Here is a 16,596-nt window from a genome sequence, read left to right on the forward strand (position 1 = left end):
CTTGTTTCCTCCTAAATCTTAAGAGTTTGTGAATTCAGCCTGCTGTGAAATCAGTGCTAGAAAATCATCAGCAGAAGAGAAACGAAGGCCAGATCTCAAAGATTACTTTTTGAAACAGAAATTCTTCGGAACTCAAAGACTTGCCCTTTTCAGCTATTCTGCTACCATAATAGCATACAATTTAATTGCTAAGTTCCTTGAAGCGCTCTGAGATGCCAAAGTAAAGAAAGATGAGGAAAAGTGAAAATCTTGACTTTTGATTTTGAATACAGGCATTTAAATGAGATTTATTTAGAACTATCTCTTCATAACCAAGTAATGCTTAGATGATGTATTTTGGAAATTCAAATCAGCTGTTTATTGTCAGACATGCACAAATACAGACCATTTCCTAAAATACCAATATTTCAAAAGGTCAAACGACTATATAGAAATAAAGACATATTCAAGGCCATTTTAAACACCAAGCCAAAGCATGTCAAGAAACCATTGCTTTTGGTGCAAAGCTGTTTACAAGAACTAATACACCTCCTCTTCTAAAAATGCCAGTATCTCAAAGCTGATGGCTAATGGCTACTTGCTACTGGTGGTCTGTGAGATCCCACATAACAGGGATAAACAGATGTGGAAAATGTCTTTCCCACATATCTGTCTTCGTACCAGAACTCTATTATAAATAAACAAAAATAGCTTAAATTGTTAAGCAAGTGATAAGCACAGAAACATTCCAGTGCTGAAAGCAGAATGCCCAATAGTAGTGGGATATCATACTGTGGCACCCCAGGGACTAAAGAGATTCATCATTTTCCCTGTTTAAGGAAAAAATGAAACCCCAGAGGAACAGCCCTATGGTGATGACCATACGGAATGCAGTCAGGAGATTTGATTTCTTTCTTGGCTTTGATATAGTCTCATTATGCAAGTTTGGACAAGATCTGCCATCTCCTTAAGTTTTGCTAACCAGAGACTCTCGATAACAGTCCTTCCTCCAAATTTCTACTTTATTGCAATAACACACCAAGGCAAATTCTGCCTCTCTGGTATGTTTGTCCAGAACCCAAACCAAAAGGACTCACACTCATCATTTATTAGAGCATCTGTCACATATGGCAACACTGTAATGGGCTAATATTCCATCCACATTCAAGACAGCATTCAAGTTTCAAGTCAAATGACAACACAATCCATGTTCTCCACCAAAACAACAGAGACAACTCATCCCTGTTCAGTAAAGTGTTTAAGACCCTGAGTAGGAAGACAATTCTAACTCACAGCTCAACTAGAAAAGCCCATAATATTTGTTATATCACTTCCAAGTACTGTTGGAGTTGCAACATCCAAGACACTTTGATGCCTTATTTTCTCCCCCCTAGAACTGAAAGCAAATATAACAACTTGGGGCAGAATGTTACTACGACTTCAAGCTCGTGTCTGTCTTGCAAAGCTTTCTGTGCCTTTCCAACCCAAGGAGCTTTAAGACAGGCTTTAGAAGAGGCCAAAAAAAGCAAGTTGATGCAAGGCTCCCATTGCTTGGGAGAACCTACAGGCAGCATCCTCTTCCCAGCCAAGGTCTAGGAAAAGCTATTGCTAAAAACTGGCAAACTGCCTGAAATGCCTATACACCTTTTCAGCTGAGAGGTCGCAAAAACCTTATAGAGAGCCCAGCAGAAGGTCCCCAAACACCTCTGGAGTCAGAACACACAGGCACCGTGGTGAAATGTGATACACGGGCAGAAGGCAGTACAGGCCAGCTCAAAAAGAGAAGCTTTTAAAAGACCACTAGTAGAACTTAGGGGAGAATATTTCTCACTCTGGGACACAGCATATTAATAAAGCTATTTTTCCTCCTGACAAAGTCTCTTACTCCAGAGGCCCAGAAAAGAGAAGATTGCAGCTGCAGAAGCCAGGGAATGTTAATCAATAGTAGTTGAGGCTGCACCATAGTTGCTGCAGAGCCGGGGCTATCGTAACAGCCTGCTCGGTATCTTTAAAAGCTTTTCTGGATCTGTGACATCCTCTGCAAAGCACCCTTCTGCAGAACTTAAAATCATAAAGAAGCTACACAGATTTGCTGCAAACTTTCTGGAAGTGTACTCTACATCACTTCTGGCAGCACTTTTAAAAACAAACCCAATGCTTCTGACCAACCGTTGCCAGAAAAACTGCTGCTGCTCACATCACTCCTGCTTTAAAATATCCAATTATTAACATCCCCTGCGAGTGCACTGAATTCCTAGGGCCCAATAAGGTTCCTCTGTTCACTTATTTTTTAAACGCTGGAGCACAGATATAGAAAACAAACAAATCTTAGTAAAAAAAAAAAAAGAAAAAAGATTGCTAGCAAAGATATTGATTCTTACATGTATGCAGACCAATTTTTATACTGCAGTTATGCATAACACATTTCTTTAGTATTAATCATGCTTGGGTGTACTGGGCTCCTATAATACTGAACAGTTTCAGATTACACCACTAAAACAATTCATTGAAATGAGAGATAGCGACGTAAAATCAAACAGAAGCATGACTAAATTTTATTGGAACAAATCTAGAACCAAGGCTTGGGCAGTACTGTTTTCTTCACAGGGAGGAGAACTGTGTTTGGGTTTTGTAGTTGTTTTCTTTTTAATGTTACACATGCAAAAGCATTTTTCTAATATAATACTCATTTTAATTTGCCTTTGCCTGAACTGTTGTGGTTTTGGATCTTGCCAGCTCATAAGCACATGTGCCACTACATGCTCAGAATAGCTGAGCCAAGGGGAAGGCACACACAGAGGAAGCCTGTACTTACATGTTCTCAGTTTTCTGAACTGTCTCAAACTCAAACAGAATTTGACAAATTTAACATCACAATGTTACTTCATACTGAAGTTTCTCATTTTAATAAACACTAGCAACTAGATCAGTTCTTATCTGAGCAATCATGCTCTGTGCTCAAATTTGATTTTCGTTGTGGCTGGTCACAAGAGAACCACACATCCAGATTCTGTTCCATTGTGTTTTTTCAGGTTAGAAACACTTGGAAAGTTGCAAAAGGCTATATTTTAAAAGAATCAGGAAAAAAGTAACATCAAAAATGTAAGTAAAATCACCTTAGGCCATTATTGCTATTTCTGGGGCTTTGATATACTGTATTACTGTGAATCACAATGTATTGTATGTAGGTGTTTGTATTGTTTGGATGGGCTAGATACTTGAAAAACACAAACAAACTAGTATTTCACAAGGTTTGCCTGCACTCTTTCATGACAGCACATACCAAATAAACTCTACCTGTGACCCAAGCTGTGCAGCTGCACTTTGCATTCAGCCAGTGCCTCATGCTTTAGTGAGCTTGGAGCAAGAGCAGAGCCTCTGGGTAGCATCTGAAAGCAACTAGGCTTTGAGATCCCAAAGAGCAATTACCTAGTGGAAAGAACAGGAACTAAAAAAGTTTGATTTCCTTGAACAAGAGCTTCTGTGTAGATTTTCCCACATCCAGTAAGGGTTGGACTCACATAGCATCACACGGCACTGGTCCTTAGTTAGCGAAAGAAACTTTCTTGCTTTGAGCCCCCCTCTCATTAGTGTTTCCCAGCAAAAACAGCACCTCTCCAAAGCTCCTGATCAGCTCTCCAGAGGCTGCAATGATCAGTAACATGCTACAGATGAGAAGATCTGTTTCTACACCCCTGACTGGAAGGGAAGCCAATGTGCATAACTGACTTTTCCAAAGGCTAGTCTGCGGTAAACTAAAAATAAAAAACAGACTTTCATACTTAGTGTCTCTCTCTCTCTCTCTTGCTCCCTCTCCCCTTTTTGATACAACTGAATATTTTTCACTGTAGTCTGAAGTTCTTTCTAATTATATCTGCTTAATGGAGTCATTAATCATGACAGGCAGCCTTGTAAAACCTGTACAGGACAGCAAAAACTGCAAAGAAAACTACATAGAAAAACACTGGATAAGTTCTTGAAATCTGGGAGGCAAATGAAGCAAAAGAAGAAACCGAGGAAATAGTATCCACAGCTCAAGCAAAGCTATCTTATTGCTAGAGAAGCAAAGTTCAGCATTAGTATGTATCACAGTTGTGTACCTAATATGATGGCTGATACAATGACCCAAGTAACAAAGCTCAAACAGGTAACACAAAGTGAGAAGAGCACATCTATACCCCAAAGCAAATAATTATGACACAGGCAACCAATGTCAGAAAGGATAACAATACTTGTAAAATATTCTTCAATACAGGCTCGACCCTGCAAGTCTCTGTGTAAATAGCAGCAGTCTAAACAAGCTGTGGGTAACCCGCACCAGCCCCAAACAAGCTCTTCATCGCACTGCAACTTGCTTTAGATCCAAGCCCTGAAGTAAGAGCAGAGCGTTTGCCAGAGAAAGAGTCTCACAGCAAGTTGAAACAAGTCTGTAAGGGGATGCACGCGCACAGATTGTCAGGTTTCTTTTCTGAGTTTCTGGAGGGCACAGAAATCTCTACTCTGCTCAGTGAACATTGCTGCTAACCTCACAATCATTATGACAGACTCTAATGTTATTACTAATGAAGGAGACTAATCATCTCAGCCATCCGCCTCTCTGACTACACTGCAATGTTTTTACACAAACAAGAAAAATTCCTACACAGAATTACAGATGAAACCTGTAAAGTAAGTGATGAGGAAGTCAGCCCAAAGCAGACAGGAGAAATTTTAACGACACCTTTAAAACACCCTGGAACATCCGTGCTTGTGCACTTTTGAAAAGATAAAGACTTGTTTTCATAAGCAAACTGGAGATTAGATTGTGTCTGTGCCAAGAAACCATTGGTAAAAACAGTAGTGAGAGTACTCATTCCAAAATTTTTAATTATTTCTGTACAAATAAAACATAAGGGGGATGCCCCCCGGCACACTGCAGGCAAGGGTAACCTATGTTCTTCAGGGTGAAAACTACATTTATAGAGTATTTGCACAGTTTAGCTTCTATTTCTGTTATTTGCCAATCTTCCATTAGTCTTCCTTTTATGTGTTTATTTCATATAACATGCACTGAAACCACTAGTAAATGCCCAAATGTCATACACACAGTCCACAATATGCATATAATTTTCTGTGATCCTTATTAATCTTTGTTACCGCTTTATGCAGATACCACACACAGCCCTACAAATAAGTGCCTAAACACTACATTCAGCATTGTGGGAGCCATACAAAGCCAAAAGGAATCAAAGCACTGCCATGAGATAAGCAACTCTCCCATGAAACACTTCAAGGTAAAAAGCAACCAACTTGCTGGCTGTAAAAATCTTTACTCCTGACGTGGGGCAGGTTATAAAGTGTTAACCAGAGTGGGCTGATGCTGATGCAAAGGGCCAGAGGACCGACAGGATTTCTATCTAGATAACAACCAAAGTAAGTTTTACAGGGAGGCAGAATACATCTTCTCATTCCACAAGCTACGACAGGAAAAGACATGCCTTGGGCACACAAGCCCTTCTTTACATCTGAAGGAGAAGCAGCAGATTTCAAGGTCCCAGCTTGTGGCAGCTGCAACAATATTATTACTACAACTCAGTAGCTTCCCTCAAAGAGGGAAATGGTCGAGACATTGCTGGGAAAATCACTCAAAACAACACAGGCATCCCCCAAGGGAGGAAGAGAGGGAGATCTGAGAAAACTTGAGTCCCCTGGGCTCCCATCACAGGCGGATGGATGGCTTCTCTGCTGTGGCTCTCTCTCTGCCTTTAAGAAAGGACTCAGTCACGACACCTGCCACTCCTCAAACTCCCAAAGGAAGACTAGCACTTCAGGCTGGACTCACTGGATTAACACAAGTAAATACGTTGAAGTACAAGAGAGCAGGGGCAGCTCTGGCAGGGGATAGACTCTTCTGTATGCTGCTACAGGAGCAGCAAAGGCACAGACCTGCTCCCAGTAGGCATGCAAACAGCTAGGACGTACCCAAACCACAGCAGGCAACAACCCTCTTCATAATCCAACAAAGGACTCCATCTGGCCTCAAGAAAAACATACTGATGAACTGAAGAACATGACTAAGCTGACTTCAGAAGGTAATGAAATTCAGAATAAAATTGAACTTCAACAATCACACAATCATCTTACAATTAAGATTTTTCTCAAAAGGCTAGATTTATGTTTCCTGATACCACAAAACTGTTCTTCTCAAAAGCAAGTTACATGGAGGGATGGCCACACAAGGCCAATGCAGACCAAAATAATTGTCCTCATTCACCTATCTCCCACCCTCTTCTTCCAAATGCAGCATCTGGAATTCAAGATCTGAGTGCAGCAGGAACAAAGCCACTGTGCTTGCCAGCAATTCGGCAAACTCCCAGATATTGTAAGGTAGCTGGAAAAAAGGTGAATGAATAATATAGAGAAACATAGAGGAGTAAAGTCAAATCAGAAATGAAAAGGCCACTCCTAAAATATTAAACCAATAGAGACCAACAGAAAGCAGCTCAGTCTGTGAAACAAGCACACCACAATAGCCATGCCACCAAAGGGCAGCCACAAGGGTTGTACCTCAAACAGCTAACGCCGAGTTATTATACTGGAATGCCAAATATTTAATATTGCAGTAATAAAACAACATGTGTTCAGTACCATGAGACTGTTCCAGCCCAACGCAGCCCACAAACTCCACGCGCAGAAAATACAAATTAAATGCTGACATCAGAGAAAGATTCTGTTTTGTTGTAAGAACAAAAAGCAAACAAACATTTTCTTGTAAGGAACAAAATGTTGACCTCTTCAAATTTGGGAAGTCTTCAAGAAACAACATAACTGTGGGGGATAATGTGCCAGGCAACAGAATAAAGCAGTATCTGGCCTCTAAAGGCTGACTCCTGTGAGCCTACACAGCTCCACTCCTTTCCAGACTCCTCATACCTCCCTTGCCCCTTCCACATGCCTCACAAGACAACAAGCCCAGTACAAAGTAAGTTTCAGACTAATAACATATACTACAATTTACCCGAAATCTCTACCATTCATGAGTCACTGTAAATACACACATAGACAGCTGCCCCTCTCCCATTTGTCAGAATCCCAAAATACAAAGGAAAAATAATTGTTGAGTTGGATTGGCTGAGCATATTTCAGCCAACTTAAAAAAAAATCAAAATAAAAAGTTCAGGAAAAGAGTTCAACAGAATGAGTAAAAATTTATCAGTGACATACAAACTGAATTTTACAAATTTATTTCAAGTTTTCCACGTGGTCTCTAGGTCACACGTTTTAACCACACAAACTACTCCCTTAAACTTTCAGATAATCAACATTGTGGGTTTTTCTACTTGCTAAACTGCAGAAGCAACACTTTACTCTGTAAAGTTAAAGACAAACTCTCACAGGCTTTTGTTACTGATACTTGCAGAAAAGAACTTTTGAGAAAAAAATTATGAAAATTTTATTAATAAAAAGTTTAAGAATTGCAATAAGAATATAATAAACAATTAAAACTTTTTAATGAGAGTTTTCCTGGTCAGACATATCCCAAACATTTCCAGATATGACTAAACTCCAAGATTCCCATTTCCAATTAACACATGCATCTTACCCAATAAGCCCTTCCCTGCAAAGCCACTTAGCATCAGATTACTGCAGAATCTGATGGTCTTTAGTAGAGTATTTGGCCAAACTCCAGCTCTACCAGCCTTCATTCTTATAAATTTTTATAGGCACAGCCTCCAGTTGTGCACTCTGATATGCAACCTAACACCCAAGTCCATTAAACACTCCATCAAAGACACATAAAATTGAACAACAGGTAATCAATCTGTAGTCTGTTCTCCAACTGTTAGGAGTACTCTTATTGCCCTGCTTGCACCACAACATGAAACTTAGCTAATTTTCTTGAAGGGCTTACAGTGACCATGCCCAGGATGGCACAAGAGGACCATTAGGGGATCAATTTGAATGCTCTTGCAAGAGGAGTTCTTACAGACAAGATCTGGAATTTCAGTGGGGTAAACAGAGCTGGCACTAGGATCTCCAACATAAAACATTCAGTGTCAAATGCAACTTCTGTGAGAGAGACTAGAAAAGACAAAAATTGTATTCTCTTCCAGTGGAATGAGCCCATTTATCTTGTCATGTTTGGCTATGGGGAGAGATTTGGCACTCTTCACTGGTGGCTCAATCTGACTCTCGCATTTACCTATCAAGGCTGGCAACACGATTATGTAATGTCTGGCCAACTTTACAGCATTTTCAAAGCCACTCGTGTTACAGGTCTCATTCCTCGCAACAAACTCTTTTGAAGCTTGCATGCGCAACTCCATTTGAAAACTAACATATGTAGCACAGACACATCCATCAGTCTACAGAAAAATGCTTAGAAACTGATCTCGAGTAAGCCCTGGTTTACTGCTGTAGAAACATTTCAACTTGTTCACGAGGCCTCAGTTTGAAGTTTCCTAAACTTGGACACAACTCTTGGTAATGCCTACAATGGAGCGCTGACATGAGGGGTGAACTTAATCCCTCAACTGAACCATTAAAGGATATATCCATTCCTACTGCCCTCTGAAAGGATCCTGTGACATCCACCTGTGCAGCTTGTTAGGTACGAAGAAATCTATAGCTTTGTCAAGCACCAGCAGTAGTTCTTTAATAGTCTGATTTTGTTTCCCCGGGACAGTATGCAAACTACAGATTTTACATGGCAAAGCAAACATTTCTTCCAGATGTAACAAATGTTTCATTGTGCTCATCTGAGTCTAAAAACAGAAATGCAAATTGTAGTTTCCATGAGTGAGGTTTGGGGAGAAGAGAGTGGGTGGCAGTAAAGAGAAAGGAGAGAAGAGTTTGCACTTGATTAATGCCTGGTTGTTACCATGAGTACAGTTCCAACAGTTACTGTTTTAAAAGTGTTCTAAAACATGCAACGGTGGCATGAAATTTGCAGGGCAACAGAACTCAGCTGCTACAGAAAGGAGATATTATTCCTTGAGTGATCTGGGAAATAAAACCATGCAGCATCACAAGCTTAGTAACCTGTATACCTGATAACAGCATGTGGCACAGACATAAACAACTACTCCTTCCACCACTGATGTAGTGAATAATACTTGCAAAGATCTGCAACATTTTGCCTTCATAGTGCAGATTCACGAACAGTACTTGTAAGACCTTAAATTAAAAAAACCCTCATATGATCAAACAAAACTGGAGATTAAAAGTGTAAATGATGGTTCAAACTACAAGGGAATGATTAACAAAAAACCAAACCAAAAAGCATATCAACAAAAAAAAAAATTCGTTGGTTTTGGCAGCAGTTCACACTTCTCAGTAGAACATGTTTAAGTATTAGGCCTTCCCACCTGCAAGGCAAAAGATCCCACACCTCTAGAGAAAAGTGACACCCTGTATCACCTGCCAAAGCACATAATACAGCTAATTACATTGCACTTTAGTGCCGGGTACAACCAAATCAGGGACTGGGGAAAAACATGCTTCTCTGTCACTGTCTCAAAGAACTGTGTGTTTGAACATGCTTGCCAACTAGCATGTAAGAGCAGATAAAAATAAAACATTTGTCATTCAAACTGATCTCTGTCAAGGAAAAGCTATCCAGTCAAAATTAAGTAGAAACATGTAATTAGATACTTTGCAATCCGTAGTAGTTTACATTTTAAAAAAAGCTTTAGAAATCCACTCGCATACGACTTAGAACAATCCTTCTTAAGAAACTGAGTAGTCTATGGTACACTCACAGCATAGGTTTCTATCCTTAATTATCTAAATAAAACACTCAAATGTGACCCCCAAAACGGGCAAGGTAGTAGTCTTCTTCAGTCTCTAAGCAGATATCTCCCTTTCCTTCTCTTCTCATAATATTCTTGAGCTAAAGTACAATGAGGTGATTCATTATCATCCACTTTTACTGTAGGTAAATGCAGGGTTAATTCTAAAATTGATGTGTAACAGGTTAATTTTACAAGACACTGACTGAAAAAAACCTCTGAATTCCAGCAGAGGCAGCCACTGTAGCTCTTTCATGCAGATCTGCTAGAACCAGGATGAATAAGGGCAGCAAAGGTACCTGCCTGTATCAATGTCTAAGGGTTATCAAAAGGGAACAGACTACACCTTCAAGGAATAAGGAAAATTTAGGACAAGTTTTTGGAGATGTAACTATCATGGTATAAGGAAGATTTTCTTTTTAACCATTCTGGAAGAACTCTTTCCAGAAACATAGATCATTTTGGTTTCTTCTCCAACGAGGTTTTAATAGATAATGAGAGTCCTCATCTTAAACTTTAATTTTCTGGTCAATTTAAATTGCTAGTCCAAAGTTAAGGATGAAGTAGGTGGAGGTGATACAACAGAAGATAGATGCAACTGTATATTGCCAAGTAAATGTCTACAGAAAAAGGAACAGGCATGGTTGAATAGGAAAACAACTCCAGAAGGAAGATGCAACAGATAATACGAGAGGTACAAAAGTACAGACTATAACCATGGGGTAGAAGCAGCAAACAAAAGTAACAAGGATCCTACCCACACTGGAGGATGGAGAAAAAAGCACAATGAAACCATGAAGGTTCAAATGCTTAGCAAGAAGGAAAAACAGTCACACCAAAATTTCAAAGCAGGGAGGAGGGCCAAATTACAATTAAGTATCTATTTGTTTCTAATAAGCTGCAGACAAAATTGCTTGCAGATCACAGCTATACTTTGGCTTAAACAGTTCAGCTTTACTCTTAAAATACATATCTTTCATGAGCTGTCTAGGAAAGTCATAGAATCATAGAATAGTTAGGGTTGGAAGGGACCCTTAAAGGTCATCTTGTTCCAAACCCCCTGCAGTGAGTGTGGACATCTCCAACTCGTGGTCAACTTGATCTTGAATGTTTTCAAGGATGGCGCATCTACCATCTATCTCAGGGCAATCAGTTACAATAATTCACCACCCTCACTGTAAAAAAAATTCTTCCTTATATCTAGTCTTAAGTCTAGCCTCTTTTAGTTTAAAACCATTGCTCCTTCTCCTATCACTACAGGCCCTGCTAAAAAGTTTCTTCTCATCTTTCTTATAAGCCCCCTTTAGGTACTGGAAGGCTGCAATATGGTCTTCTCACAGCCTTCTCTTCTCCGGGTTGCACAACCCCAAATCTTTCAGCCTTACCCTTTCTTCATACGAGAGGTGTACCATCCCTCTTTTTTGTGGCCCTCCTCTGGACTCACTCCAACAGATCCATGTCATTCCTGTGCTGAGGGCCTCAGAGCTGGGTGCAGGAATCCAGGTGGGGTCTCGCCAGAGCAGAGGGGCAGAATCACCTCCTTCAACCTGCTGGTCATACTACTTCTTTTGATGCAGCCCAGGATACAGCTGGCCTTCTAGGCTGTGAGCGCACACTGCTGGCTCATGCCTAGCCTTTCAACCACCAGTATCTCCGAGTCTTTCTTGTCAGGGCTGCCCTCAATCCCTTCATGCCCCCGACAGTATTGATACCAGCAGGTATAGGACCTTGCACTCGGCTGTGTTGAACCTCATGACATTCACATGGGCTCACTCATCAAGCCTGTCCAGGGCCCTCTGGATCACATTCTGTCCCTCAGGTGTGTCAAACACACTACTCAGCTCGGTGTTGCCTGCAAACTTCCTGAGGTGCACCCAATTCTGCTGTTTGTGTCATTGATGAAGACATTAAATGGTGCTGGTCCCATTACGGATCCCAGAGGGACACTACTTGTCACCAGTCTCCATCATGACACTGAGCCATTGACCAATACCCTCCAGGTGCAACCATCCAACCCATTCCTGGTCCATCAAACAGTCCACCCACCAAATCCCTATCTCTCCAATTTAGAGAGAAGGATGTTGTGGGGAATTGTATCAAAGTCTCTACAAATGATTAAGTTCATACCTCTCAGCAGTACAACAGATACATGCGTACATTTTAACAAAAAAAAGAACAAAGAGAGATGAAGCAGGAAATTAAAGGCTTAACTGGAATCCCAATTTGCTTATTCCTTCCCAGCCTGTGTTTCAACTGTCAGTTCACAATATCTCTCCAATTGAGATTAATATGCCTGAAGATTTTGATTACTTCCACATATATTCAAGCTCATTGTTTCTCGTTTAAAATCCATCCATTCTAATAAACATAACTTTTTTGCAAATCAAAGATAGCAGGCAACATTTAAGGCAGCCCTAGCATATTCCAAGCATACACTCTTTCTACATCAACCTGCCCTAGCATCCTGGAAATGCCTTCCCTGGAAGAGAATTATTTATACCTGCAACACCCTTGATATTCCTCTGACAACAGGAATATCAAAGTTATTGTTATCGTCAGTTCTGGAACTGGTTTTTTATGTAAATCAGAGGACCACCATGTTGTGCAACAAGCAAAAACAAAAAGGAAAAATATCCCAGATGGAAAACATTAAATTTAAGCAATGCAGTACAGGAAAGACTACAGCACAAGCAAGGTTTAAAATATCCTTAATACAATGGATTATGTTCAAGCATTCAGTCTACATGTATCCTTATAAATAAACTCATATTTTAAGAATAACAACATAGCTCCTCGAAGGATGTTACTTGTTAACATCTACTTACATATACTTCACTGTGATCAAAGCGCTTTTTCAAGTTATTGATGAACGAATCTTCATTAAGTGGCTCCAAAAGAACCATATCTCCCACCCCTATCATGTCGTCTAAAAGTGACGTCTTGACCTCCATTTTGGCCATTTTCTCCTGCAAAGAAAGAAACAAGAAAAAAAAAAAAAAAAAGAAGAGTAAATTTAGCTCAAAATTATTCTGATTATTCGTATTATGCAGTAACACTATTTAAGGAATAAAAGTAAAAAATCGATCAAATTACGCTGCTTTAAAATATTTCTTCCAAGGAACATTATAAAAGTCATACTATCTACCCAGGTAGTCCATACAATTCTGATAAGTTAACAATCCACAATGCCTTCTGGTCCACTATACATTAAATATGAAACAGCAAGAAAGAGTAATAAATATTCCACTGGGCACCACACATACAGACTTTCTTGGATGACTTCAACGCAGCGTTCAAGTGTATGCACCCCGTGTTTTATCAAAAGCTTCATCAACATGTCCACTGTATCAAATCAGGGTTTATATTTGTCAATAGCCTAATCTACATTTCTTTCTTACACTTATTTGCACTTCTCCAACTCTATGAAGTTTTAAATGGAATCTAACTAAATGAATTCATCCAGAGACAACACCCACACTACTTTACGTTAACTCATGAACCCTGTATTCTAAGACTACCCATATCCCAATATAGGACCACTCTTGGTGATATGAGGCTACCAAATTACTTCTTTTCCAAACTACAGTTATTTGGATTTATTTGTAGTTCTGTTGCTTATGAGAGCATTTGCTTTGGGCAGCAACAATCCATCTGGTAAGTGAAGATTCAGCATCTACGTAACTGCAGTAGCTAAAGGCAGAAGCCAGGTTTAAACAGGGGATCAGGATCAAACAAAGCAACCATGCCTGATAAAGGAAGTAATTCAGACAAAGAAGCCAAGGTCAGACCAAAACTCAACTATTTGATCCTCCCAGCCTTTTATCCTTCCAATCTAAACCTTACAGAAAGTTAACCAAGCTTCTCAGGAACCCTAGGCACACAGTCACTGCCTTCAGGTTTCATGACGAGACTGAACGATGAACACATTAGCAGTGGAAGCCAGCAAAGAAGGAACCAGAGATGAGAGGACAACTTTGCTGACAACACAAACAAGAACCAGCTACTGCACAGCTACAGTTACACAAAACAACATTTGAACTTCACCTGTATCCTCGCAGATATGAAACAGTATCAAGCTGTCCTTGCTCCCCCATCACTGCATCATATTTTAATTCTAAATATTTTTTCTTGTTTTTCAAAATGTCTTTGAACAGCTATTCACTCACAATCAGAGTTAACTTCCCACAGTAGCTCTCCATCAGATAACTAATTTTAAAAAAGTGAAGCCTTTTATCTGTTGCTTCTGTCCATTGCCACTATGTTATTACATACTACTTGAGTTTTTGAGCAGTGAGTGACATTCGAGGGATATCAGATCAAGACTTAAGTCTTGTTTGATGCTTTTCCAAATTCAACGAAGAGAAGTACAGCTCCACAGGCAGCTAACACGAGTAATACAACAAGATGCCCAAAACCTGAACCAAGCCTGGGAATTGCTAGAAATTCACATGGAAATGGAAAAAGAGTGTTGAACTATGGTAAACAACCAAAGCTGAGTCAACTCTGCTAAACAAACAAAGAAGCATTTATTTTAAACCAAAACACTGGACAAATATTTCTGTAGAGGAAGACACTTTTTTTTTTCTTAAAAGTTCACCTCTCTGAATCACAAAAAAATTTTAAACATTTGCAAAAACCTTTTCAGAGCTATCACTTCAACTTCTGTATCCCATTCAGACAAATTCTTTAAATTACCAGTCTTGTTTCAATGACCTAATTACTTCCCATACATCAGCAAATGCTCAAATAATTTCAGGAGGCTTTAAAAAAGTCCTTCTTAAGTACTGAACTTATTAAACATTGGGTTTGCAGCCAAAAAAAATTTTTTTTAAAAAAGGCAATATAGAAATCCTAATATGCACAATTTCAACCCAAAATTTAAGTTGTAAGTAGCATACCTCATCTGCCATTGTGAAATTATATACTACCTACCACACTTCATGCATCACTGCTTGGGAATTTCAAGACCAAGAGCAGCCAAACCATCAAGAACGTTCACATATTCCCAAGATGACAGGCACGTTTTGCAGAAGGGGTACACAAAGACACCGTATCTACTACTAAACACAAGATCAGAAAGTTGTATACAAATACTAATTTATCAATATATTTGGAAAGGTCAGTTTTATGGTCAAAGGTTAATTTTCCAGCTTTTTTTTCTCCCACAATAATTTAACTTTAGTATTTAACTATAGTTAAAATACTTCCATTAACTTGAGAACTAGAAAATATTAGAAACTTAGGTGATGTAAAAACATTGGACAATATGTCTAGATATCTTGTTTAACACTGGATTCTCAAAATCATTTGCAATAACTTAGCCTTTGCAAAATATTCATTAAAGAATAAACCAATATACGATTCAAGAGTATTCTACTATCCCAATGTTGTTAGCTCCCAGTTTGGTGAAACAAAGTCATAATCCCTGCTCTGGTTTAATTAACAAGAAAGGAAAATCTGGCAAGCTTGTGGGATAACTTGATTGCCCATTTGAGGTAACAAGTTGGGGGGAAAAGCACTGTTTGGAAAAGCCAGTTATGTTTAAACATATGGATGGTCTGTTACAGACCACCCAACCAAGGAGAAGCAGCTGATGAGCTCTTCTATAAACAGCTGCGGTCAATCTCTAGATCGATGCCTCTCGTTCTGGTGGGAGACTTCAATCTGCCTGATATCTGCTGGGAGTACAACACAGCAGAAAGGAAGCAGTCTAGGAGGTTCCTGGAGTGCGTGGGAGACAACTTCCTCGCACAGCTGGTGAATGAACCAACAAGGGAGGGTGCCCTCCTAGACCTGCTGTTGGTGAACAGAGAAGGCCTTGTAGGGGATGTGGCGGTAGGTGGACGCCTAGGACTAAGCGACCATGAGATGATAAAATTTTCTGTTCTAGGTGAAGTGAAGAGGGTGGTTAGCAAGACTGTAGCATTAAATTTCCAGAGGGCAGACTTTGATCTCTTCAGCAGGCTGGTTGGTGAAGTCTCATGGGAGACAGTACTCAAGGGCAAGGGAGCCCAGGAGGGCTGGGAGCTCTTCAAACGGGTGGTCCTAGCAGCTCAGGAGAAAGCCATCCCCGTGGTCCGGAAAAAAAGCCGGCAGGGGAGAAAGCCAGCTTGGTTGAATAGAGAGATCTTGAGGGATATCAAGAAGAAGAGAAATGTTTATGGCCTCTGGAAGAAGGGACAGGCCTCTTGGGTGGACTACAGGAGGGAAGTGAGATTGTGTAGGGAAAAAATCAGAAGGGCTAAGGCTCAGCTAGAAATCAGATTGGCAAAGTCAGTGAAAGATAACAAAAAATCTTTCTACAAATATATAAATAATAAAAGGAGGACTAGGGAGACCATACAGTCCCTATTGGACGCAGAAGGAACAACAGTAACAGGGGATGAGGAAAAGGCTGAGGTACTTAATGCCTTCTTTGCCTCAGTCTTTAGTCGTAAGGAGGGTCGTTCTGTCTGTGTACTAACCCAGGAGCTAGAGGAGCATAATGAGGCTCCCATGATCCAAGAGGAGGTGGTCAGTGCCTTGCTAGCCCGACTGGACAGCCACAAGTCTATGGGGCCGGACGGGATTCACCCTAGGGTACTGAAGGAGCTGGCGGATGTGCTGGCCAAACCCCTTTCCAATCATCTTCCAACAGTCCTGGAAGACTGGGGAAGTCCCACTGGACTGGAGGCTGGCTGATGTTGTGCCCATCTACAAAAAGGGCCGCAGGGAGGACCCAAGAAACTACAGGCCTGTCAGTCTGACCTCAGTGCCAGGGAAAGTCATGGAGCAGGTGATCTTGAGTGCTATCATGAAGCACATGCAAGAGAACCGAGTGATCAGGCCCAGTCAACATGGGTTCACA

The 16,596-nt window shown here is 40.3% G+C and overlaps 1 protein-coding gene across 3 annotated transcripts in view; it reads right to left on the bottom strand.

The window, feature by feature from the left end:
• MYO1B (myosin IB) overlaps nt 1-12,715 on the bottom strand; it is a 97,395-nt gene extending 84,680 nt beyond the window's left edge. For all 3 annotated transcript variants that reach the window (XM_069860739.1, XM_069860738.1, XM_069860737.1), the window contains exon 1: nt 12,575-12,715. In XM_069860739.1, coding sequence (XP_069716840.1) covers nt 12,575-12,709 — 135 coding nt within the window. In that variant the 5' untranslated portion in view covers nt 12,710-12,715. The remainder of the gene's footprint in view (nt 1-12,574) is intronic.
• Between the last annotated feature and the right edge of the window lie 3,881 nt (nt 12,716-16,596).

The sequence above is a fragment of the Phaenicophaeus curvirostris genome, chromosome 7, assembly GCF_032191515.1.
Source record: "Phaenicophaeus curvirostris isolate KB17595 chromosome 7, BPBGC_Pcur_1.0, whole genome shotgun sequence".
NCBI classification, from domain to species: Eukaryota; Metazoa; Chordata; class Aves; order Cuculiformes; family Cuculidae; genus Phaenicophaeus; species Phaenicophaeus curvirostris.